Raw genomic sequence first — 24,964 nt, forward strand, 5'->3', positions numbered from 1 at the left:
ATCAAAATAGGAACTGATAAGACACATGTCTTCTTAGAGTTACAATACAATTAGGAGATGTGACACATATCCTCATGATCCCATGATTCTTTCCAACCAAATTCGAATTTGGCCTTAGAGTGCCACATAAGAGTCTTCTAGAAGTCTCCTTTCAACCTACACATGTCAACAAACTCAACCCATTTGTTAGGTATAAGCATATGCACATTATTTTCTAATGTTTAACCACAAATTCACTTAAAAGGCTTAGAAATAATAAATATTGGAAAAACATAAAGGTGACCCAATGATAATGAAAGTGGGATGAATGTGGTGACATAGTAGTGAAATGGAGGTGAAATGGAGGTGATATAATGGACATAATAGTGAAAGTATAATACAAATGAATGACATTTTCAAGACTCAACAGATGGTCATTAGAATGCTTGATGTACCATGTCAGTGCGTGATCCGGCAACGTGCTTATCAGCATTGCATTCTTTATATTGTCATCCATGACTCCTTGTGCTTCCCATACAACCTTTACCACAAACCAAAATTGGTCCGGATCTTCATTCCCTACTCCTTTGAACACTGGCCATTTTATTGCACTTTCCATATTGAACCGTGGTGGTGGCAGAGGTGGTGTGAAACTTTCGCAAGCTCTTCCTTGCTTTCTTGTGAAGGTGAAATCAAGGGGTTATTTTCTATCTCTGTGCTACCTTCGTTTCTATAGATCCTCCCACTTTGCGTAGCCTGAAACATCAATTTATTTGCATAACCCACTTTTCGCACAGTAGCATTTTAATCCAAGTGTTCAAAGATTTAATGTACTTACCTCGCGGTCCTTTGAGGAAGCGTCATTCCGCCTCGCTGTAGCTGACTGAAGTATCTACCACGAACTCGGTGATAAACCCTCCTATGATTCGATCGAGCTAATGGTCCACAGCGCGCACAATCTTATCTTCCGATGCTTCTAGTATGCACACAAATTCTGGAGTCTACTCATACAACTCAGAGGGGAAGGATGCAAAGAAAATTTCTTGGATTTCCATATATAAGTAATGCTCTAACCACTGTTCCTTCGACACTCACGGATTCCTATTTTCCTTCGCCGCAAACTCGTGAATTTTTCTGTCTAGTCACCCTTCAATTTCTTTCTTTGTCGAATTCCAATGACATGACATCAGACATCCCTTATGCAGATCCCGGTCATGGCAACGGAACCATTTGTTGGCTTGTTGGGGCCCGACCCAGGTTCCAAGGTGATTTACCCAAACAAATCCCGGTACTACTAGCCCTTTTGTAGGTTTTAACCCCGTACAGAAATTACCTGGATATGAATTCTAAAACACAGAAAATAAATAATGCGAGATCATAACACATAAAACACATATACACAAAGATTTTCCCCTATATCCCAAAACCAGGACTACCAGCTTGATTTTATATTATGTTCCTTTCAATGTTACAATATATATTTATACAGGCCGAAGCATCCAATACCATGGACCGAAAACCACCGCGTCCAAAACCATGTGTGAAAAATCATGCACAAAACCATAGGTAGGTCCGCTTAACCTTAATATAGGGTCCATAAACAAAATTTTCCGGGGAGCTACCCCAGACGCCATAGGGTGGGGTTACCTGCACCCCTCAAACCCCCTGTGACTCCCCTACTACGCAATCGGCGCAACGAAGGGGGGGCACCAACCCCCCCCCCCCCCCCCTTCTAACCCCCCGGTTAACTACATGGGCTAGTCATGGAAAGAATATAACACAACCCAACTTTCTCCCACTTGTTGTTTTCTTTCCACAAGAGGCCACAAGAGAGCTTAGTCATTTATCCATCCCTACAACATCCATTGTTTCTCTACACCAAGAGAACTTCTCAAAGCTCACATATTTTATCAATGCATCTGCAGTATTCTTCAAAGTGTCCACCTTTACCAGCAACACCTTTTTGCCTTCTATCATATCCCTCACAAAGTGATACTGAACATCAATGTGATTTGTCTTTGAATGATATGCAGGGTTCTTTGCCAAGAAAATTGCACTTTGGCTGTCACCATATATCCTTATAGCTCCCTATACTAACCCCATACTTGAACACAATCTCTGCAACCAAACTGCTTCCTTGCTTGCATGAGTGGTTGCCATGTATTCTGCCTCTGTAGTTTATAGTTCCACTACAGATTGTTTCTTACTCATTCAACTGATTGCACCTCCAACTAGGTTAAACACATAACCATTTGCAGATCTTCTCAGATCCAGATCTCTAACCCAATCTGCATCAACAAAGCCACGAATATCCAACACTCTGTCCAATCTTGGTCTTCCTTGGTAGCACAAACCATAATCACTAGTGCCACGCAAATACCTGAAAACCCACTTCACTATTGTCCAGTGCTCCTTCCCTGGTTTTGACATAAACCTGCTCAATACTCCCACTGCATGTGCAATGTCTGGTCTAGTACAGATCATCGAATACATCAGGCTACCAATTTCACTTACATATGGAACACGAGACATGTCCTCTTCCTCTTCTTGTGTCTTGGACACTATTCAGAAGATAACTTTATACCTACAAGAATAGGAACCTTCACTGCTTTACTATCCTCCATATTAAACCTCTGCAATATTGTCTTGAAATACTTCCTCTAGTTTAACCAGAGCTTCTTCTTTGTCTGATCTCTTTTAATTTCCATGCCCAAAATATATTTTGCAACACCAAGATCTTTCATGCCAAATTTGGAGGACAAATGGGTCTTCAAATCCTGGATATTTTCTTTGTCATTTCCAACCAGCAACATATCATCTACATACAAGACCAGATAAATAACACTATCACTAATTAATTTAAAATACACACAGTGATCTGCTTTGCTTCTGGTGAAGCCAAGTCCCCGTATAAATGTATCAAATTTCTGATACCACATCCTTGGTGACTGTTTTAACCCATACAAAGACTTCTTTAACTTGCATACCAATTCTTTCTTACCCTTCACCACAAAGCCTTTAGGTTGCTTCATGTAGATCTCCTCTTCCAGATCTCCATGAAGAAATGTTGTCTTCACATCCATCTGTTCTACCTCAAAATCAAAAGTAGCAACAATAGATAAAAGTAATCTAATAGAAGTTACCTTGGAAACAAGAGAAAAAATATCACCAAAATCAATTCTCGGCACCTGGGAATAACCTTTTTCTACCAACCGAGCTTATTATTTCTCCACCTTTCCTTCTGCATTTGTCTTCTTCTTGAACACCCATTTGCTGCCAATGGGGTTCCTTCCAGCCGGAAACTCCACCAGATCCCAAGCCTCATTTTTGTGAAAAGATGTCATTTCATCAACCATGGCCTCTTTCCAAAGTTTTCCATCCTCTGAATCGACTGCTTCCTTCACAGTTCTGGGATCATCATCAGTAATAGATAAAGAAAAATTTGAACAGAAAGCAGATGGACTATATCTTTCTGGTTGCCTTCTTTCTCAAACTAATCTTCTCACACCTAGAGTTTGTGGCTCTTCATATTCTGTTTCCTCCTCTGTTGTAGAGTCTGATTTTTCCTCCTTTAGCTCAAACTCTATCTTCTCTGGTTCCTTTGGTTGGAATTCATGTTTAATAACATCTTTCACCTCTTTGAACACCACATCTCGGCTGTACACAACCTTCCTTGTTACTGGGTTGCAAAGCTTATAACCCTTTAAACCATCCTTATATCCAATAAAGATGCACTTTTCAAATTTACTATCCAACTTGGTTCTTTTCTCCTTTGGAAAATGTGCATATGCATCACATCCAAATACCCTCAAATGTGAAAGAGAGGGTTTCTTACCAGTCTATACCTCTTGTGGAGTCTTATCCTCCAACGTTGATGAAGGTGATCTGTTGACTAGGTAGCATGCTGTCTCCACCACCTCTGCCCATAATTCCTGTCCTAACCCGGCACCATTGAGCATGGTTCTTGCCCTTTCCATCAACGTCTTATTCATTCTTTCTGCAACTCCATTTTGCTGAGGTGTATATGGAGTAGTCTTCTACCGTGCTATACCACACTTCTTACAAAATTCTTCAAATTCCTTACTGCAAAACTCTCCATAGTTATCTGTCCTCCACAATTATCTGTCCTCAACACCTTTATTTTCTTCTTTGTCTGGTGTTCCACTAGAGCCTTAAATTATTTAAACCTCTCAAAGACTTCATATTTCTTTTTAAGGAAATATATCCATGTATTCCTTGAGAAGTCATCTATAAATGATACATAGTACATAGAATTACCCAGTGATGGAACCTTCACAGGTCCAAACACATCACTGTGCACAAGCTCTAATATCTGTTTCGCCCTCTTACCACCAGAGGGGAAACTCACCCAATTTTTCTTCCCATATACACAATTTTTTCAGAAATCAAAATCCAGAAAGACATTACTCATAGCTTCTACCATACCTTTACCATGAAGTATTCGAAGGCCCTTCTCTCCAATATGTCCAAGCCTTTGATGCCACAACATGGTCTTCTCTCCAGAGACCACTAGATTTTCTGCTCCACTTTCAGGAACCACAGAACTGTTGCACCCATCAATAATAGTGCTACCTTGCAGTTGGTACAAAGTTCCAATTCGAGCTCCCTGCATCAATACTAGTGACCCCCGAACCATCTTTCAGGTATCCTTCTCAAACATTGTTTTTACACCTGCATCATCCAGCTTGCTTACAAAAATCAGATTTCTGGCTAATGCAGGAATATGCAAAACACCTGAAATTATTCTAACCCTTCCACCTTGCAACTTCAACTTTACTTTTCCATGACCAATGATTCTAGCCTTCCTGTCATCCCCCAAGAAGATATCACCACCATCATATTTCTCATATTTGCAGAACCACTCTCTATGGGGAGTGAAGTGAAAGGATGCACCTGAGTCAATCAACTATGCCTCATGATCTACATGTGTACTTGAAGAAGCTAAGTACACATCCCCACCTTCATTTGAGGTGGTTTTCCACTCTACAGAAGGAGCATCATCAGATCCCTTTCCTTTATCAAGAGCTTTAGATTTACAGTCCCTTTTGTAGTGCCCTTCCTTTCCACATTTCTAGCACACCACCTTTACAGGTTTTCCTGGTGATTTAGATCTCCCACTCGATGACTTATTTTTGTTTTTGTTTTGGGACCGTCCTCATACAGACAAGGCATCGTCATTTAGGCTCTCCATAGTTTTCTGTCTCATCTCCTCTATCAGCAAGGATGAGACTATTTCATCAAACTGCAAGGCAGTTGTATTGCTACCTATTGCAATAACCATACTATCCCATGAATTTCGTAGAGAACACAACAAACTGATGCACTTATCTTCATCTAAAATTTTAATATCAACATATAATAACTAACTTAGCACGGTATTAAATGCGTTCAGATGCTCTGTCACCGAGTCTCCATCTTTCATCCTCAGGTTATATAGCTTTTTCTGCAAGAACAGTTTATTCATCGGAGACTTAGATTGGTACAAAGTTCCTAACTTGTCCCATAAAGCCTTAGCTGTAGCTTCCCCTGATAAATTCAACAATACTGAATCTGAGACACACAATCATATTGTGCTATTTGCCTTCCGATCTAACTTCTTCCATTTTTCATCGGACACTCCTGTTGGTTTAGTACCGGGATCTACCGCGATCCACTGATATTTTTCCACCAACAGATCCTCCATCTTGAGTTTCCACAACTCAAAACTCTGACCATTAAATTTCTCGATCTCTATATTTCCACTGCTCGCCATATTCTTTCACCACCAGAATCAATATCGCAGATCTCCCACTGAACAGGGTCTACCACAGGCCTGATCGAAACCCCTCAGCAACAAAGGTGTCCCCTTGAAGCCAAAACTGCTTTCATATCAAATGTAGGTTTTAACCCCATACAAAAATTACTTGCATATGAATTCTAAAACACAGAAAATAAAAAATGTGAGAGAATAACACATAAAGCACATATACACAAAGATTTTCCCCTGGATCCCAAAACCAGGACTACCGGCTTGATTTTTCATTATGTTCCTTTCAATGTTACAATACATATTTATACATGTCGAAGCATCCAATACCATGGACCAAAAACCATCGTGTCCAAAACCATTGACCTAAAACCATCACGTCCAAAACCATGTGCGAAAAATCATGCACAAAACCATAGGTAGGTCTGCCCAACCTTAATATAGGGTCCAAAAACAAAATTTTCCGAGGCGCTGCCCCGGACCCCATAGGGTGGGGTTACCTGTACCCCTCAAACCCCCAATGACTCCCCCCGCTATGCAATCGGTGCAATGAAGGGGGGGTTCCACCACCCTTCTAACCTCCCAGTTAACTACGTGGGTTAGTCGTAGAGAGAATATAACACAACCCAACACCTTTCGGCAACAGTCCGCAGAGCACAGACTGAGAACTCACCCAAAATAGTATGGGAGGGTGTTAGAACTAGATTTCTGCACCCTGGAGATATTTTATGAGTTCAAGTGGTCTGCGGTTTGACCCTGCGTGCATATCGCTACGCGTACTTACCCGTACCTTGCAGCTTGTGATGTTGCCTTCGCGCAGCCCTACTCGGGGGCCGAACCTTGTTATTACCCAAGTACTTACTAGTATTTCACCGTTAGTTGATTAAATTAGCTCACTTGCTTGTGTAAAGTATACTTAGCAATATAAATCATTCATACAAGTGCGCACATTAAATAAACAATATATTTGCAATTGATACCAAACATGTAATAACTCAAGAATAGATACACAGAATTTGGATAAAAATTATTTTTATTATTCTCTTTCTTCGACTATAGACTCGACTCCGCCTTGCTCACTCAGCTGCAGGAGTTCACGTACTCAGCTGCAGATAACTATGCCTCTGCGCACTTAGTTGCCGAGCCTTCTCCTACTCTACGACCCAAGACACACTTTACACTTTCTCTGTGCTTCTACTTCTCTACCTCATACTTCACTCTCCCTTTTACACTTAGAGCCTCGCTCTATTTATACAATTCCATGGTCCATGGACCATGGGTGGGCTGACATTACATTACAAACTAGGGCGGACAACCCTATGACTCTAACATACTTCCAAGCCCGCAATTCGTGGGGCTTTACAACATTATTCAGTCAAAACATTGGCTTTGAGCCCCAAAACATGCCTTGGATGGATTCCATGCCCAACATTAGGGCATAACTGTTTAGCCCTAAATTCTTGGATTAGATTCATGAATTAGGGTCCAAATTCATGCTTCATCCACAAACGAGTCAATTACCTTTTACCAAAATTTTGTTTGAGCATTGGAGCTCAATGTGCATAGATTTATGCCTTCACTCACTAAGATAAACCAACATATGTGCTTAGAAAAGGGAATCTGAATGACTAGTGAAAAACACAGATCTCAAATAAGTGTCATTGGGACCCAAAAATTACTTCAGCGAAGATGCCATAGTTAAGTGCATTTTATTCTCAGAGGAAGACATCTAATCATAAGGAGAATGCTAGTTTAAACAATTGTGGATATTTAGAATGAAAACTTTGGACACAGGGTAGAAAGAAGGGCAGAGTACTGAAGATTTACCATTCACATTAAGAAGCATAAAGATTATAGAAAAATCACATTATTTCACTCACCTAATTCACATTGAGCTGGATTACACCTGACTTCTCATAGAAAACCTTGGATTTCCTCTATTCTGTTATTGATGCTACTCCTGACCAAAAATGTAATTACAACATGATTGATTGTTAAATTCCAGAAGTATAAAGAAATATTATGACTCCCACTTGTCTTTCAAACATATTAATTTATTTACCTCGAATTTTGGCCTCCACTTCCTATTCCAACAACTGCTCAGCTCGAATTTGCTTCAGCATAGGAAAAACCATATATAGGACTGCCACATCCACCATGTTCATTATGAGGTAATGGTATAGTACCATCACTGTTTTCTCTCCTATCAAGTAACAGATGCAATGGATTCTCGATGCCAACATCTAAGGCATGGAACGAGCTTTCCCAACCAGATCTTCTTGCTAAAGCACCAAGATTGTCTCGAATAAGAGAGTTAGCTCTCTCGTGAGATTGTTGTTGAGTAGACTTTGCTTCATGATCACTAGGTTGATGGTATTCCTGAAGCTCATGAAAAAGAATGATACAGAGATCATAACAAAAATTTGGGCAGCTTCTCTGGTAATCAACAATAGATGTTGTACAGTTGTTACTGAAAAAATTTGCAAACATGTTGGATTAATAACAGAGGAAATAATTGCATGAAGAGATTAAAATAATGTTTATGATTATATCTCTAAGTTTTTGCGTTACTGTTCAAGTTCGGATTAGTGTTATCAGAGCGGTCTGCTCTTTCTCTATTTTTATTTTCATGTCCCCAACGAGGTCAGGGTATAAAGAATTAGGGCTCGATCTGGTTTAACCATTGCAGGATCAACCTCGCAAAACCTGATGACCTCCTATGACGAAAGAAAATAAAGATGAGGGGGAGGAGATCCTTTCAAAATGTTGCTCGAAGAAGCTCTCGAGCGACAGATGGACGTGATGATGGATAACTTTTCCCAGATCCTTTGACAGCTACCCACAGGCGATGCACCTTCATTGAGCAGCCACTCTAGAGGGCTCCACTCCTTTTAAGGTACAAGTTAACTTTGATATTCCCATATTTGAAGGCCTCATAGATGTAGACGTCATAGCTAAATGGTTAAATCTATTGGAAGGATATTTTTCAGTTCATAACTTTTACAATCGGGAAAAGATTACATTTGCACTTCTCAAAGCTGCCCCACATGTCAAGGACTAGTGGGAAACCTACTATGAACAAAAGGATGAGAGTGAACCCTCGTTGGTTTTAGCTGCACCCAGTTGGAATTCTTTTTGAGACGCCATCAAGGAACAGTATTACCCTGTTGGCAGCTATGAAGACAAATACATAAAGTGGACCATGCTACGGTAGGGAAGGGACCAAGATGTGTCAGAGTTCACAAATAATTTCCATACCCTTTGCACGAAGATGGGTATCAAGAATACTGAGCGGAATTTGGTGCTCAAGTACTACGACCATCTACACAAGTACATCTAGGACGAGATGGAGTTCCTGGACATTTCCTCGCTTGGCACAACTTATCGGTACGCTGTAAAGATTGAGCAAAAGTTTAAACAGAAGAAGTGGGACTTTGGAGCTGCGAATCCAAAGCAAGGAAAGGGCACCCCAAAACCATAGAACAAGGGACCAAGCCAAGGCAAGGCTACCTGGGACAACCCGCCAAAGCCACAAGAAAAGGACAACACCATGAAGACAAAGAAGGACATGGGAAAATGACGTGAGTTCCATAAGAGCTCCACCCACAATACAAGTGAGTGTCAGGCCAAGCAGTCACTGGTGGCCGAGTTGAAGGCTTCCGAGTCAGACACAGGGTTTGACTCTGAATCAGAACCCGATAAGGGGACTGAAAAAGGGAAGCAGATCATTGATGCAAATCCTAGTGCCATTGTGGCCACCACAAAGTTCCAGAAAATTGACCCTGAAGATCCAGAGGAGGGGGAACGCCTCTTCCACTCACAGATGTGGGTGAAGGGTTCTTCGTTGCAGTTCATTGTCGACAGTAGGAGCCAAAGAACCTCATTTTAGCATAATTTTTGAAGCATTTGGGCCTAAAGAATATAACACATCCATAGTTGTACACCATTGGGTGGCTTCACCAAGCACGAGATCTTCACGTAAGTTAGTAGTGCCTCCTTCCCTATAGCATCAAGCCCTTCACGGATGAGGTATTGTGTGACATTTCTCCTATTGAATTTTTTGATGTATTGTTAGGAAAACCATACTTGTGGAAGTGACATGTTGTATATGATTCTAGACCTCGCTCTATGATTATTACTTTGGCTAATAAGTTGTACAGGATACCAAAGGTAGCCCCGCCTACTACCATCACTTTGATCACTACAAAGCAATGCAGTAAGATCATTTCCCAGACCAGGAAATTTGTTTTCCTTATGATTTGCCCCCAGGGAAAGAAAAAGGTTGTGGCCACGGCTTCCAGGCAAGGCTCCTCTGCATAGCAGAAACAGATGGACAAGGTCGTGGATATGTCAAGCACTCCATCGATCTGACCTCGGGCGCATCGCTGCCCAATGGAACAATTTATCGATGCTCTATTATGGAGAATGATGAGATCAAGAGGCAGATTCAGGAACTACTGCAGAAAGGGCACACCAAGCCAAGCTCATCACCCTATGGGAGCCCGATTGTATTGGTACAGAAGAAGGATGGGACTTGGAGACTCTGTATTGACTATCGTGCACTAAACAAGATCACTGTCTGGAATAGGTACCCAATCCCGCAGATTGATGACCTTCTGGACCAGCTCAAGGGGGCCAAATATTTCAGCAAGATTGACTTGAAGTCAGGTTATCACCAGGTGCCTATTGAACCCTCCGATGTGTGGAAGATTGCCTTCAAATCCAAGGGGGGCCTTTTCGAATGGTTGGTCATGCCATCCAGATTAAAGAACACCCCTGCAACCTTCATGAGACTGATGGATGACATCTTCCAGCCCTTCACCAATGCATTCATGGTAGTGTATCTAGATGACATCCTAATCTTTAGTTAGAGTTGGGAAGAACACCTCCACCATATTCGACAGGTCCTTCAAACCCTTCATCAACACAAGTTGTGTGCTAACTTGGAGAAATGCACCTTTGGCCTGGCCCAGGTTCAATATCTGGGGTACATCATTGATGAGTAGGGTGTACATGTGGACCCATCCAAGATACAAGTAATTCAAGATTGGCCAGCGCCAACCACTCTAATAGAGCTTTGCAGCTTTCTGGGTCTTACCAATTTCTATCGCAGGTTTTTGTTGGGGTTCTCTCATATCGCTTGGCCTTTAATTCAAGTCACCAAGGGCAAAGCGAAAGCAAAGTTATTTTGGTCGGAAACCCCGTAGCGAGCGTTCTCTAAGTTGAAGAATCGCCTTTGTTTTGTACGAGTGCTCACATTACCATACCTACAACAACCATTTGAGATTGAGACAGATGCCTCCAACTATACCATTGGGGCAGTTCTTACTCAACATGGGCATCTAGTGGCTTACCACAGTGAGACACTTTCAGACACGGTACGAAAGTACCCCACTTATGACAAAGAAATGTATTCCATTGTGTAGGCATGTGGTCAATGGAAGCATTACATTCTGGAGAAGGAAACAAACATCCACACAGACCACCAACCTCTATAGTTCATACAGACATAAGGGAAGTTGCAGAACGATCGCAATAAGAAATGGTTCACCTATCTACAATAGTTCCATTTGAACATTAAGTATAATAAGGGCATCACCAATAATGTCACTGATTGCCTCAACAAAAAACTAGTCATGGCGCTGATCATTGTGCTCAACTCCTGTGAACATGAGACATCGGGGTGGTCGCATGTTTACAAGAGTGATCTAGAATTCGGAAGCATATACCAGACACTGCTAGAAGGGAAGAAAGTTCCAAATTTTCACCTTCAGGATGCACTGTTATGCCACTTGGGACACATATGTGTTCCTTCAAGTGAGTGTGCCAAGATGATTTGGGAGGCACACTATAGCGCTGGACATTTCGGAGTAGAGAAACTAGTGGCGGCATTGCAGAATTATTTTCATTTGCGGAAACTTCGTCAGGATGTTGGGAAGTACATTAGATCCTGCACCGCCTGCACCATTTCCAAACCAACTATCAAGAAGAAAGGCCTATATACTCCTCTACCTACTCCTACCCAACCTTGGGAATCTGTCTCCATGGATTATATGTCAAGCCTTCCTTCTCCTAAGCATTGAAATGATTGTGTTTTCATGGTCATTGACACATTCTCTAATATGGCCATCATGGTAGCCTGCAAGAAGAGTATCTTAGTAGAAGCCATTGCTAAGCTCTTCTTTGAGCAAGTGTTGGTACACTTTGGGATCCCACAGTCTATTATCTCAGATCGGGACAACAGATTCCTGAGTGCATTTTGGTCAAGTCTCTGGTCGATGTTGTATACAAAACTCACTAAGTCCATGGCTTTCCATCCCCAAAATGATGGCTAAGCAGAGGTTGTCAACAAAATGATCGTACGCATTCTGCGCATGTACAACTCGAAGCATCCATGCACATGAGATGAAAGTATCCCCTATTTCCAACACAGCTACAACAGAGATCTCCACAGCTCAACAAGCCATAGCCTCTTTTTGGTAGGGCTGGGATTTCAGCCATTATGCCCCATTGATGTGGTCGTACCATTTACAGCCACTCAAGTAGATTTGGCTCATGTGTAGTCCGAAGCTGAAAGGGTTAACAACTTCATTGAGTGCATTCAACACATCTGCCAACAGGTCCATGATGTATTGGATGGATCCAATGCTAAGTACAATCAACACCATGATCAACATTGAGTGTCGCACAAGTTCAAGGTGGGTGACAAAGTTTGGCTTCATTTGCAGAAAGAGCGCTTTGATGGGCTCCATTGTAAGCTTCACTCGCTCCAATATGGGCCATACACCATCACCAAGTTCGCTAGTTACAATGCCTTTGAGCTCAGCATCCTACCGTTCCTTTGTATGCACCCAATGTTCAATGTAGATCACCTTCGGCCATACTTCCCACCATTGTTGGACACATCTGACATTGCAGAACAGCTCATACCCACAGAGCTAAACCCAGACTGCATGGAATAGGCCGCCATTGATCGGATCATGGACACATAAATCAAGATCACTCGTCAGCAGAAGATCCAACTATATCATGTTGTCAAAGCTGGCCAACTCCTTCACCAAGGCAAGTGGCTCACTAGGGACCAACTTCAGCAGAAGTTTCCCCATCTCATGGAGGCACCCAACGCAATGGGGATCATTTCTTTCTAAGGGGGGAGGAATGATCTAGGTGGATATTGATGGCCACTTGCATATTCCACTTGGACCCCTAACACTATCTCTTTCAGTTTTTCAGTTTCCTTAATTGTAGCGCAGTTTACTATTTTTGGCAGTTTTTTGGGTCCTGAACTTTCGGAGCTGTTTTGAGGCCCTAAACTGCGTTTTTATGGAAAAAAAAGAGATCAAAAATGTCAGAAATTGGATTATTACTATGTCTTCTACCTTCTCCTTGAGATCTTGAAAACGAGGTATTAGGATAGCCAAATGGAGATTGTATGCCAAAGTAACGACCCCAGGAAGTTGATGTACCAATTTACCCAAACGGGGCCCATAGTTTTGGCGCTTCATCTCCTAGGGTTAGGTTTTCAGATGTTTAGGGTTTTCCATTGTTTCTAAATAATAAATAGGCCTTTGAGCCTCATTGTAACACAGTTCAGAGGCATGTAGTAGCCACATCTCTCCTCAAAGGTAAGCTACCATCGCCGGAGCTATCTTATTTCCATTCTGTTTGTAAGCATAGTTCAGTATTTTTCCATTAATGACATGAAGTGTTTTTCTTCTGCATCTTTGTGTTTATGATTATATCTGTAAGTTGTTACATTCTTGTTTAAGTTTGGATCATGTTGAGCATTGGTCCTTCTAGCTGGCTTTCACTTGGTTGTGACCTTCTCAAAATCCTCGAGATCCCTCTCTACAAGGATATTGGCAAGAATTGGTGGCATGATTAAAGGAAAAACCCTAAAGAGATTATCGTGATCATTTCATTTATGACGATGAAAAGGGATATGTTCATTATCTATGGTTTGAATCCAGTCATAGTCTTGGCATGTGAGGCACATATATTTTTGTAGGGATTGAGAGAGATTTATGTATACCATCCTTGTGTGGTAACTTCATATATTTTGGAAAAGAATCCAAGGGCATTACCATTGCTCTCCAAAATTTCAACACCCCAAAACTCCTGTGACAAAGAATACATATGGATCCATACATGGGTAGTTGTGAAATATTCCTTGTATGGGATGAATTTATTATTCCAAAGTCTTTCTTTTTTTGTGGGCCAAATACTCATGAAATTCTCAGTAATTACATGATCCCGCATATATTGAATCTACTCACCAACTTTGATAATTATCTTATATTTGGGATTTTGATAGCCTTTAGTATGCATTTCCCTAATCCACGTAGGCATTTCCTTACTTATGTAGTCTTTCCCTTTGTTGATGTATGTTCATCAACAATTGATTTAGTTGGATATCAATGGCCACCCACCTATTCCACTGGCAGAAAGCACAATTCTCCATCTTGATAGTTTTTCTACAATTTTTTATGTCTTGAACTTCTAGGGCCATTTTGAGACCATAAGCAATGTTCTTTTGATGTGGCAAGCTGGCCCAAGAAATACCCCTAGGCTCCAGTCTACGCTGAGTTGGAATGTGTACTTCTAGGCTAGACCTTTCCAATGGGCTATCAAGCGCACCAAACAAATATATTATGCATAAAGTAACGACCCTGGGAAGTTGATGTATAAATTAACCCCATCGGGGCACACAACCCTTTTGGTTTTTCATCTCCTATGGCTAGGTTTTTGGATGTTTAGGGTTTCCTCATTATTTCTGTATGTTAAAAAGTGTTTTTCAACCTCATTATAATGCATTTTGTTGATGGTGCGTAGTTGTTGGATCTCTTCTTAGAGATATTAAGCTACCACTATTCATGCGAGTTTGTTTCATTCCACATTTTTATAGTTTTAAAACACTCCATTTATTAATAGAAGTCAAGTTTAGCCGTATCTTTATGTTTTTGTTATAAATCTATATTTCATTTCGTTCCCTTCATAAATTCGAATCAACAACGCTAAAGTTTCTAGATTTTCTGCTTGTTTTATTTTACTCATCTTTATTGCAGTCACTATTGGCCATAAAATTTTGGTGTCATGTAGACTAATATCCAATAACAACATTTTGGTAGGAAGGAGCTATGCTCCCCATTGCAATGACTTCCATCATTGAAACTTGTTGCAAACACTAATCACATACAGATTGCAAACCCTATATTTTTTAAATGCCACAAGGAATTACACATCTCCATCAATAGAAAACATATTTTTAGTATAATAATAATAATAATCCAATTTTAAGGCCACATACACCAAATTGGTACATGAGACCCCTTTGTTTGTGGGTAAGAGACCCACTTCCATTCAACAATTTGATTGATAAAATTTACAAAGGAGTACATACTCTAACCCCCTTTTTTAAAATACCATGTATTAACTCCATGTTCACGATTAAAAGACTTCAACTCATGATTAAGTGTTATATATATATATAACACATGTTCTTAACTATCAAGTCTACTAAAATGTGCACTACTTTTAACAAAATATTAAAAAGAAAAAGCTATTTTAATATAAAACATTAACAAAAAAATTCCATATCCACTTTAATTAAAACATTTAAATATCAACTATATAATATTTAATATTTTAATTAACATGAATATTGAAATATTTTATTGATATCTCATCTTATTTTTTTGGTTAAATATTATGTGTAAATTTAAATGAACATAATGACTAAAAACATGAGTTTCTTCTTCACCATTATAAATTCAAAACCTTTCGACCAAATTTAATTTTTAAATATCATACATTTTCATTTTGTTAACTTAATCGAATTTTGTTAACTTAATCGAAATTGAGGTTGAGTTACTCCATGGCTTCCCATTCTTTAGTGACCACCAACGGGACCACACGAAAATCTACACAGCTATCAATATTGCTTCGCCATTGATAGCTTCGCCTCTGCCAACTAAAATATAATAAAAGGTTGTATTAAAAATATGAGTGTGTTAGCGTTTTACCAAAGTCATACGACTTCATACAATTATATGAGTCGACCTATTTCCAGAAATATATTGAAGTAGTTGAGCGAAGCAAATTTGATTACATTTTGCCATCTAATCCTATATAATCTTATCTTATTCCTTTAGCTGACAATCGTCTAATACCACAAATAATTAATGGAGATTTCACATTGTTTATTTTGTTCCATAAGGGTGTTGGGTTATGGAATTCCATTTATTGGCCTTTGTATTACTAATATTGTTCTCACAATTTATGTTATTATTGAGATATTTATACCATCTATTAAAGTTCTAGTCTATGTGGTGGTTAGTTTTCTTTTTTGTTAATTTATCAAAGTTATAGTCTAATTTATATGGGGTGGTTTTTTTTGGGGTCTTCTTTTGTTAATTTTATCTAATAAAATTTATAGAATTAATAAATTTAAGTTGTGTAGAATAATACTTTAAAGTTTTTTCAAAATGTTAAATTTATTTCAAACAATTAAAATTATAATATTATAAAAAATAGGAATTGTTTTTAGTGTGTATTTTTGGATTTTTTGTGTGGGAATGTGGGGTGAAAATTTGTGGTGAAATCTTGATTTGTGTTATTTAAACTAGTTTTTGCAAAATTTTAGAGTAATTAAACCGCAAAAACCCTTCAGAAAATTTTCCAAAAAATTACATTAAAGACCACTCAAAAAAATATACTACAAATTCCAACTAAATAAATTTCTAATTTCAAATAATTAAATCAAATCTTGATTAAACTCAAGAAAACCTTTTAACAAATATATTAAATATTATTATAATTTTTTGTATTTTTTAATTATAAATAAAATTAAATATATATTATTAATTATACTAAATATTAAAATTAAGTTATATATAAAAGAGTATTGACATTACTTATACTTAAAATTAAGTTATATATAAAAGAGTATTGACATTACTTATACTTCTTCTCTTATTGGTTTAATTTTTAAATTAATATAAGGAAAATTTTAGTATATTTTACTATTTTAAATGAAAACTTTGTTTGTTTGTTTTTTGTTTGTTTGTTTTTTGTTTGTTTATTTTTTTTTGAGTTTAAAAATTATTATTTTTTAAAATTTAAATTTTAATGATATTTAATTTAAATAATTTTAATTTTGAGTCACAATTTCATGCTTCATAGACGACGGTGTTTGTGAAATTGAAATTAGAAAAGGAATACGTAATTAGTTTTAATTTAATGAAAATAGGTGATAATGTTCGTGAAATTAAAATAATATGTTTTTGGTTTTAGTTTTGCAGATTATGGGGGTGGATATTTTTTTCCCACTTGAATTAAATTTTAATGAAGAAATATATTGGTTCTAATTTTTAAATTTTTAGTAATTCATAAACTACTTATTATGTTAGATATGTGGGTTTTGGATAATAATTTAGGGATGATAATATTCTTATTATATGTTGATTGGTAGGTTTTTGAAAATAATTCTAAGATTATAGCCATAATTATTCAATTCTGAATTTCTAATAATATTTAGAAAATATTAATTTTTTAAAAATTTAAAAATAAAATTATATTTTTTAAAATAAAAAGAAAAATTAATAGAAATAACTTGAAAAATAAATATTCCTATTTTTCAAGTGCTTACTTTACTTGTTTCATAAAAAGTAGTTAATTAATATTTTTTTATGATTTTTATTTTTTATTTTTTTTCACGCTGCAAACAAGGTTTCCATTATGATAAATTATGATAAATAAAGAAAATACAATCATCAGAATAAGATTACATTTCTAGATTTAAATTCTCAAAATAATTATATTACACAGCACTTCAATTACATGGTTTCCATTATGATAAATAAAGAAAATACAATCATCAGAATAAGATTTTTTTTTCAGAGAAATCATCAGAATAAGATTACATTTCTAGATCTAAATTCTCAAAATAATTATATTACACATCACTTCAATTACATGGTTTCTATTATGATAAATAAAGAAAGTACAATCATCAGAATAAGATTACATTTCTAGATCTAAATTCTCAAAATAATTATATTACACATCACTTCAATTACATATCACAATTTCCATTCAGAGATAAACACCCAAAAAAAAATCAAAGTCAAAAAGCAGCCTGACAAAAGTATAAAAGTGTGGCCTTGAAGATCGACAACAATTGTCTCCTTCCATGGGTGAAGCACTGATTGTGTATCCAGCCTGACAGGACCTTGATTCTTTCCAGTGGGAAAGTGCCGGAGACTCCGAATTCTATATGTTGGCTTTTGTAACACTAATAATGTTATCAGAATTCTCTTATTATTGAGATATTTATATCATTTATTAAAATTTTAAAATTTTAGTTTAATTTATATGTGGTGGTTAATTTTTTAAGGTAATTTTATCTAAAATGTGGTAGAAATTTATAAAATTAATAAAATTAAATTGTTGAAATAATATGTTAAAGATTTTTTAAAATATTAAATTTATTTATATATTTAAAAATTCTTTCTAAATAATTAAAAATTACAATGTTATAAAAAATTATACTATAAATTCCAACCAAATAAATTAAAAACTTAAAATAATTAAACCAAATCTTAATTAAATTCAAGAAAATCTTTCCATAAATATATTAAACATTATTATAAAAAAATTATATTTTTTTAATTGTAAATAAAATTGAATATATATTAATAATTATAGTAAATATTAAAATTAATTTATACTATATTTTTTTAATTATAAATAAACTTAAATATATATTAATAATTATACTAAATACTATAAGTAATTTATATTAGTATTGACCTTATTTATACTTCTTATCTTGTTGGTTTATTTTTTTAATTAATATAAGGAAAAATTTAGTATATTTTATTATTTTAGATGAAATGAAATTCTTTTTTTATATTAGTTTAAAAATTATTATTTTTTGAAAATTTAAAATTTTGATGATATTTAATTTGAAAGAATAACTTCGGTGTAAATCGCATGTAGACAGATATTTGTCAACGCGTTTCGAACCAACAAGAGTGGTTTATCGTCAGGATAAGTTGAAGAAAGAGATCCAGCTTAGCATGTTAAATAGTTTGAGCAGAGACTCCAACGGCTAAATCGACCAACGGCTAATTTTTACCTTAAATGGTAAAAATACAAATGATGGCATTGGTCGACTAAGATCTAATATCAATATAGTTTTGTTGAGTCAAAATATTTTGAATTTAGATCTAAACTCAGTATAATATTAAAAAAAATTTAGAGAAAAATGTTTTTCATATTCGATCATCTTAAAGTCAGAAAAGTGATTGATTCTTTCATCTAATAGCATTTTTGGGATGTAGCTCATAAGAATTTGTTCTTATTTTAGTCATGCATATTTTCTTCTTTACACTAGTTAAAGGCATAGAGATACTTTTAATTTTCAAGGCTTGAGTTGATATGTGATGCCCCAGGATAAATGTAAATATTTGACTTTGTTGTGGTAAATGGTAAACTAAATTCATTATTATTATCTGGTTGGATTTAATAATATTTTCTATTTAAAAAAAATGTTTATTTAAGAGCTGGCAATCTCTTAGGTAGACAATTATTGTCTTCCCAAGAAACCCTAACTATTTTCTAATTAGAAAGTTTTTCTGGAGGAAAAGAGAGTTAGGGAGCACTGCGCTGTAGGGATAGGCAGGAGAGAGAGATAGAAGAGGAAAAAGGCTAAGTCTGGTGACGACCAGATAGCCAAGCACGAAAGTGCCAGCAACTTGCTGAGGGCTGTGGTCCAACAAGAGCTAGGGGGGAGATTCTGGTCTCGAAAGATGAATCTCAAGGTTGGGTGGCAAATTGGAAGCGGGAGAAACAGAGAAGGCCCAGCTTCTGGAGTACTTGTAAGTTGCAGTAGTGCAGGTAAGTGAAGAATACCTTTAACAATTCTGCAAGTAATTTGGGTAGAATAAAAGTATTATATTAAATTAACTTCACTGTAAAGTACTGTGTTAAATTAACTACGCTGTAAGTACTATATTGAATTAACTTCACTATAGGAATCCCAAGAGTTTATGAGTGTTACAGTTTTTTGTGTCAAATGGGAGGAAAAGAAATAAATGGAACATAACTTGTCCTATAGTTAATATATTTTCTTTAAAAAAGAAAAAAGAAAAAGAATAGTAGCGGAAACACCTGAGAGCCTCTAGGAAGGTGACCATTATCTTGGTATTACTGAACAATTATAGTTGTCTATTGAATTAGACTAGGCACAAATATAGGTGGCTATGTCACGGGAGTTTTATCGGACAAGTAAAACTATGACGCTTCTGATACATATGAATTACACACTTGAATTAATCAAGATGCTGTATAAAATTAGTAAAGGTCTGAGAAGCAAGAAAATAATACAAAACCCAATGCCGTGAAACAATTATGGAGGTACAAGCATCCATTGATTTCCTTAAAGAATATCTCAGACCTTGAGTGGAAATTACCATTTAGAGAGGAAACCTTTCAATTATAGGAACAGGGGAGGGTTTAGTCTAGTGAATCTTTCCTTTCGGTACCCTTACGTGGAAAAGCCTAGTTAAGAGGGTTGCGGGGATCTCAGGCTAGGGGTCACGAGTGTGACAAGCAGCCAATCAGAGACAACCTAAAGAGATGGAATGATAACTGTTAGGGGACAACGTTTCCACTCTCAGCATAGAGATGAAACCCAAGCCTCGACTTGGAGGCAACCCCCTCAAACAGTTAAACAACAATCATATTAATAGGCTACAAATTAAACAGAGAACCAAATAAATAACATTGCTAAACATCAGGGCAAAACTTTCAGTTGATAACGTAAATTGATAACGGAACCATAGCATTATTGGAAACAGAGTTAACGAATTTCATTAAAAACTGTGACAACGTCGACAGCTAGGTAACTCAAACCAGAGTGTAAAACCCTTGAAAGAAAAGCATCATGATATATTTGAGCTCCATAAAAAAAAACTGCCATGCATAGCCCGAAGTGGGGAAACGAATAAAACAGACAGAAATTCCTGTTAATTCTATACAAAAGCCCGAGATATGAAATATGTCATGAGGTCGCCCAAAATTCATAAAGAGGACCTGATAAAATTAGCAGATAATTTACATGTACAGCTGAGCGGCTCAATAGAACAAACGAGGAATTGAAAAACCTCATGTCACTTAAAGTTTCGTTATAACAGAAACCCTTAACGGGAATGGCCACCGGGACCCAAACTGGGTCACCAAATAGTGAGCCATGCGAGCTATAGGAACCGAACCCTGGCGTAAGGGTCTGTAGACCTTAGCCAGCCTTCAACCAAAGAGAAATAACCATTAACGAGTACAAACACTTTTTCATACCAGTGAATACCCAGAAGGCATATCGACTCGAGAGCGTCTCACCATCCAGTGCCAACCACAATCAGGTTATGGCGAGAAGAAACCTGCGAGCAAGGATCCATATGATTAAGAATTGTGTGGAAATCCGAGCATGAAGCATGGCTAAGTTATCTACCAAACAAATAATGCAGAAGTGGAAAACAGGTGGTATAGGGAGAAATCCGCCATGCAGTTATCCGGTGGTGAAACTTGGTAGCAGAGATTGGCTTTAGAACTTCGCATGCCCTTTCCTCAGCAATCAAACCCTGAAACTGAGTCTGCCTAAGCCCACGACTGAGACAAGAGACGGAGCAACTTTCCAGATCTTTCCATGAAAGAATGGGGCTACCTGTCGGCGCCAAGGGTAGAGTAAGTCAGCAGGTCTTCATTACATCCGTTGGATCATCGTTCAAGCTGCGTAGCTGTTGATGCATCAGTGATCCCGAGGTGGCAGCTGTAGCCTGCCCATGCCACGTACCAAGGGGGACAGGCAGTCAATGCACATTCAGTAACAAGCAGTCACTCAAATCAACGCAACTAAAGCTTAAATGACTACACACCGTTAATCTGGGTACACCTGTAGGGAGTACACGAATCAACGGGTGGGATTCATTCCAACCGCCAACAGGGCAAGACATATAAAGAACTCTGCATGGAAATCGATACAACCTTATCCAAATAATCAAACGGAATTAAAATGATGAGACCAGATTCTTGGTAGGTCTTAATTGCTAGTCATTATGTGAGGTGTACTTAGGATCAAACGAAATATATGAATGCCAACCATATAATGTATGCATAAGAACCTTGTAGCGAATAAATACAAAAAAATTGTTTCTAGGTACATGACAATTGGTATCAGAGCCCAGTTTCAAAAACTGTGGCCTTTGGGACAAACACCAGGAAAAAGAAAAAAAGAAAAAACTGAAAACAAACGAAGTAAGAACATTACAAATTTTGCGGTTGCAATTCTGCTTATATTTACAAGAAAGCAATGAGTGTGTTGACTTTTATTTTGGTTCCATTTTTAGGCTAAGACCAGAGGAAACAAAACAGAAGACAGTCAATATGCGAAGGGTGGGCAGTGCCCCACATAGGTTTGTAGCAGGTCAGGGACCTGCAACTAGCCCTGGGAATAACCCAGAATTATGGGTATAGCTTGGAGAGGAGATCCGCAATATGAACCTTGCAATATTGGAGACAGCACAGGAACTAAAAAATGAAATGGCTCAATTACGAGAGGACAACGCAAGGTTAACCATGGAGCAGGAAAGAATTTTAAAGAGCCTATCAGATAAGTAGAATCAGCAATCGCTGAACCCCAGTGCTGAGCAGCAAAGAGTGTCGGAGGAACGGAATCACCACACAGAACCAGGAGGGTCAGAAGGAAGGGATGAAGAACGGGAAGAACGATCTGATAATGCTTCTGAGTAGCAGACATCGAAAAGGCAACAAATAGAGTTGCAAGGGGAATTCCGTAAGATCAAACCACCACATTTTGACGGCGAACAAGAGGAAGCAGTTGAGGCATGGTTGATAAATATGAACAAATACTTCCAACTATATGAATACGATCACAACCTGAAGGCACGATTGGCCATCTTCCAATTACGGGGAAAATCCACCCTGTGGTGGGAAGAAGTTAAGATCGTAAGAGGAGTAAGCGAACAGAACATAACATGGGAGAAATTTCAAAGGTACTTTAATGAAATATACCTGACCGAGAGTTTTTATGACGAAAAGGAAAGAGAATTCCATGACTTGCGGCTGGGACAGCAAACCATGGACGAATTTATCACTCGTTTTACTTCATTGCTTCATTATGTGCCTTATATTAGAGAAGAAAAAGCTAAATTGCAGAGGTTCATTAGTAGTTTACCTTTGAATATGCGGGAAAGGATTGAGTTTGACAATCAAAAGACAATGGATGAAGCAGTTCTTAAAGCCAGAATTTGTTATCAGCAAAGTAAACAGAAGGGGGAAATTCCAGGTAAAAGATGGAATGACAAGAGGAGTAATAAGCTGGCTAGAAACAGTAAGGGAAATCGCGGTAGTAGTAACAAGGGTTTTGGAAAGGGACAAAGCAGCAAAAATTTACAGAAAAATTCGCTCAGGCCCAAGCCAACCAATGAATCTAGAATCAGCGAGCAACCTGCAAAATTGGATAGCGAAGGGGTAGCAAGGCCCCCTGTGCAGTGTTGGGGTTGTGGTGGACCTCACTATGTTAAAAACTGTCCTCAACGAAAAGGGACCGAACAAGTTTCCCAAATTCAGGAAGCGTCGACAGTCGGCGATATAGGACGAAGTTTACCACGGATTAATGCGGCCCTGGAGGATTGTCGGGTGGAATACCAGCCGACCATGGTGGAATTCGAAGGTAAAATCTCAGACCTTACTGTAACTGTTTTAATTGATCCTGGAGCCACATTAAGTTATATTAGTCCTAAGGTTGTAGAGCATTGTAAATTGCAACCTGTTAAATTCAAGAATCCGTGGCTAGTACAGTTGGCTACAAGGGCCAAGAGGCGAGTGCTTGCAAAAGTCAATAATTGTTAGATCTAAAGATAGTAGGGTAGCCAGTGTTGGCAGATTTAAATGTGCTCCCCCTTGGTTCATATGATGTTCTGATCGTAATGGATTGGCTAGAAAAACACTGGTCCTTAGTCAATTGCAAAACAAAGATTATTTATTATAGAGACGAGCTTGGAGCAAGGCAAGAAATGCAAGGGATTAAGCGACCAGTACAAGTTCGGCCAATAACCGCCTCTCAGTTAGCAAGATGCATAAGGAAGGGGTATCAGATCTATGCCATCCAAGTGGGCTATGCTAACTCGAAAGATAAAACAACTGCATTGGATAACATCCTTATGATACAAGAATTTGTTGATGTGTTTCTGGAGGAGATTCCCAGACTGCCACCTAAAAGGGATATAGAATTTACTATCGAATTGATACCAGGGGTAGCTCCGGTATCTAGAGTGCCCTACAGAATGAGTACACCAGAGTTGACAGAGTTAAAAATGCAATTACAAGAACTGTTAGACAAAAACTATATTCGTCCCAGTGTGTCTCCTTGGGGAGCTCCGGTTTTGTTCATTAAGAAAAAGGACGGGACCCTTCGCATGTGCATAGATTATCGTTAGTTGAACAAACTGACAATAAAAAATAAGTATCCTCTACCCCAGATTGATGAACTTTTCGACCAAGTGAAAGGTGCAACAATATTTTCCAAGATCGATTTGTGATCAGGGTATCACCAAATCAGGATTAAGGAAGAAGAAATCGTTAAAACAACTTTTAGAACAAGGTATGGTCATTACGAATTTGTGGTGCTACCCTTTGGGTTAACTAACGCCCCCGCAACTTTTATGTGCTTAATGAACAGTATATTCCATCAATATTTGGATAGATTTGTACTGATATTTATTGATGATATACTTATATATTCCCACACTATGGAAGAGCACAAGGAGCACCTCAGAGTAGTGCTGCAAACCCTCCAAGAATACCAGTTATATGCCAAGTTCAGCAAGTGCGACTTCTTCAAGGAAGAAATACAATATTTGGGCCATATAATCACGAAAGAAGGGATCGCAGTGGATCCCGAAAAGATAAGGACCATAATGAAGTGGCCCGTACCAAAGGATGTAGTAGAAATTAGGTCCTTTATGGGGTTAGCTGGCTATTACAGACGATTTGTAGAGGGGTTCTCAAGAGTAGCGTATCCTATCACTTCCTTACAGAAAAAAGGAAGGGATTTTAGATGGAATCCGGAATGCCAAAAAAGTTTTGAGCAGCTTAAGCATCTGCTCACCACTGCACCCATTCTGAGCATAGCGGACC

At 37.8% G+C, this 24,964-nt stretch overlaps 1 protein-coding gene across 1 annotated transcript; it reads left to right on the plus strand.

Moving 5' to 3' along the window:
* Positions 1-23,754: 23,754 nt before the first annotated feature.
* On the plus strand, positions 23,755-24,264 carry LOC149232260 (uncharacterized). The gene has a single exon (XM_089381865.1). It carries the CDS (start codon positions 23,755-23,757, stop codon positions 24,262-24,264), a length of 510 nt encoding a protein of 169 aa, XP_089237991.1.
* The last annotated feature ends 700 nt before the right edge of the window (positions 24,265-24,964 follow it).

The sequence above is a fragment of the Pinus tabuliformis genome, chromosome J, assembly GCF_031772625.1.
Source record: "Pinus tabuliformis cultivar Carrire ecotype Pingquan chromosome J, CPIR1, whole genome shotgun sequence".
In the NCBI taxonomy this organism is placed as follows: domain Eukaryota; kingdom Viridiplantae; phylum Streptophyta; class Pinopsida; order Pinales; family Pinaceae; genus Pinus; species Pinus tabuliformis.

Bases quoted from the DNA above. Each gene is read 5' to 3' on its own strand.
- LOC149232260 (XM_089381865.1), top strand. From the start codon at position 23,755: ATGGATTGGCTAGAAAAACACTGGTCCTTAGTCAATTGCAAAACAAAG.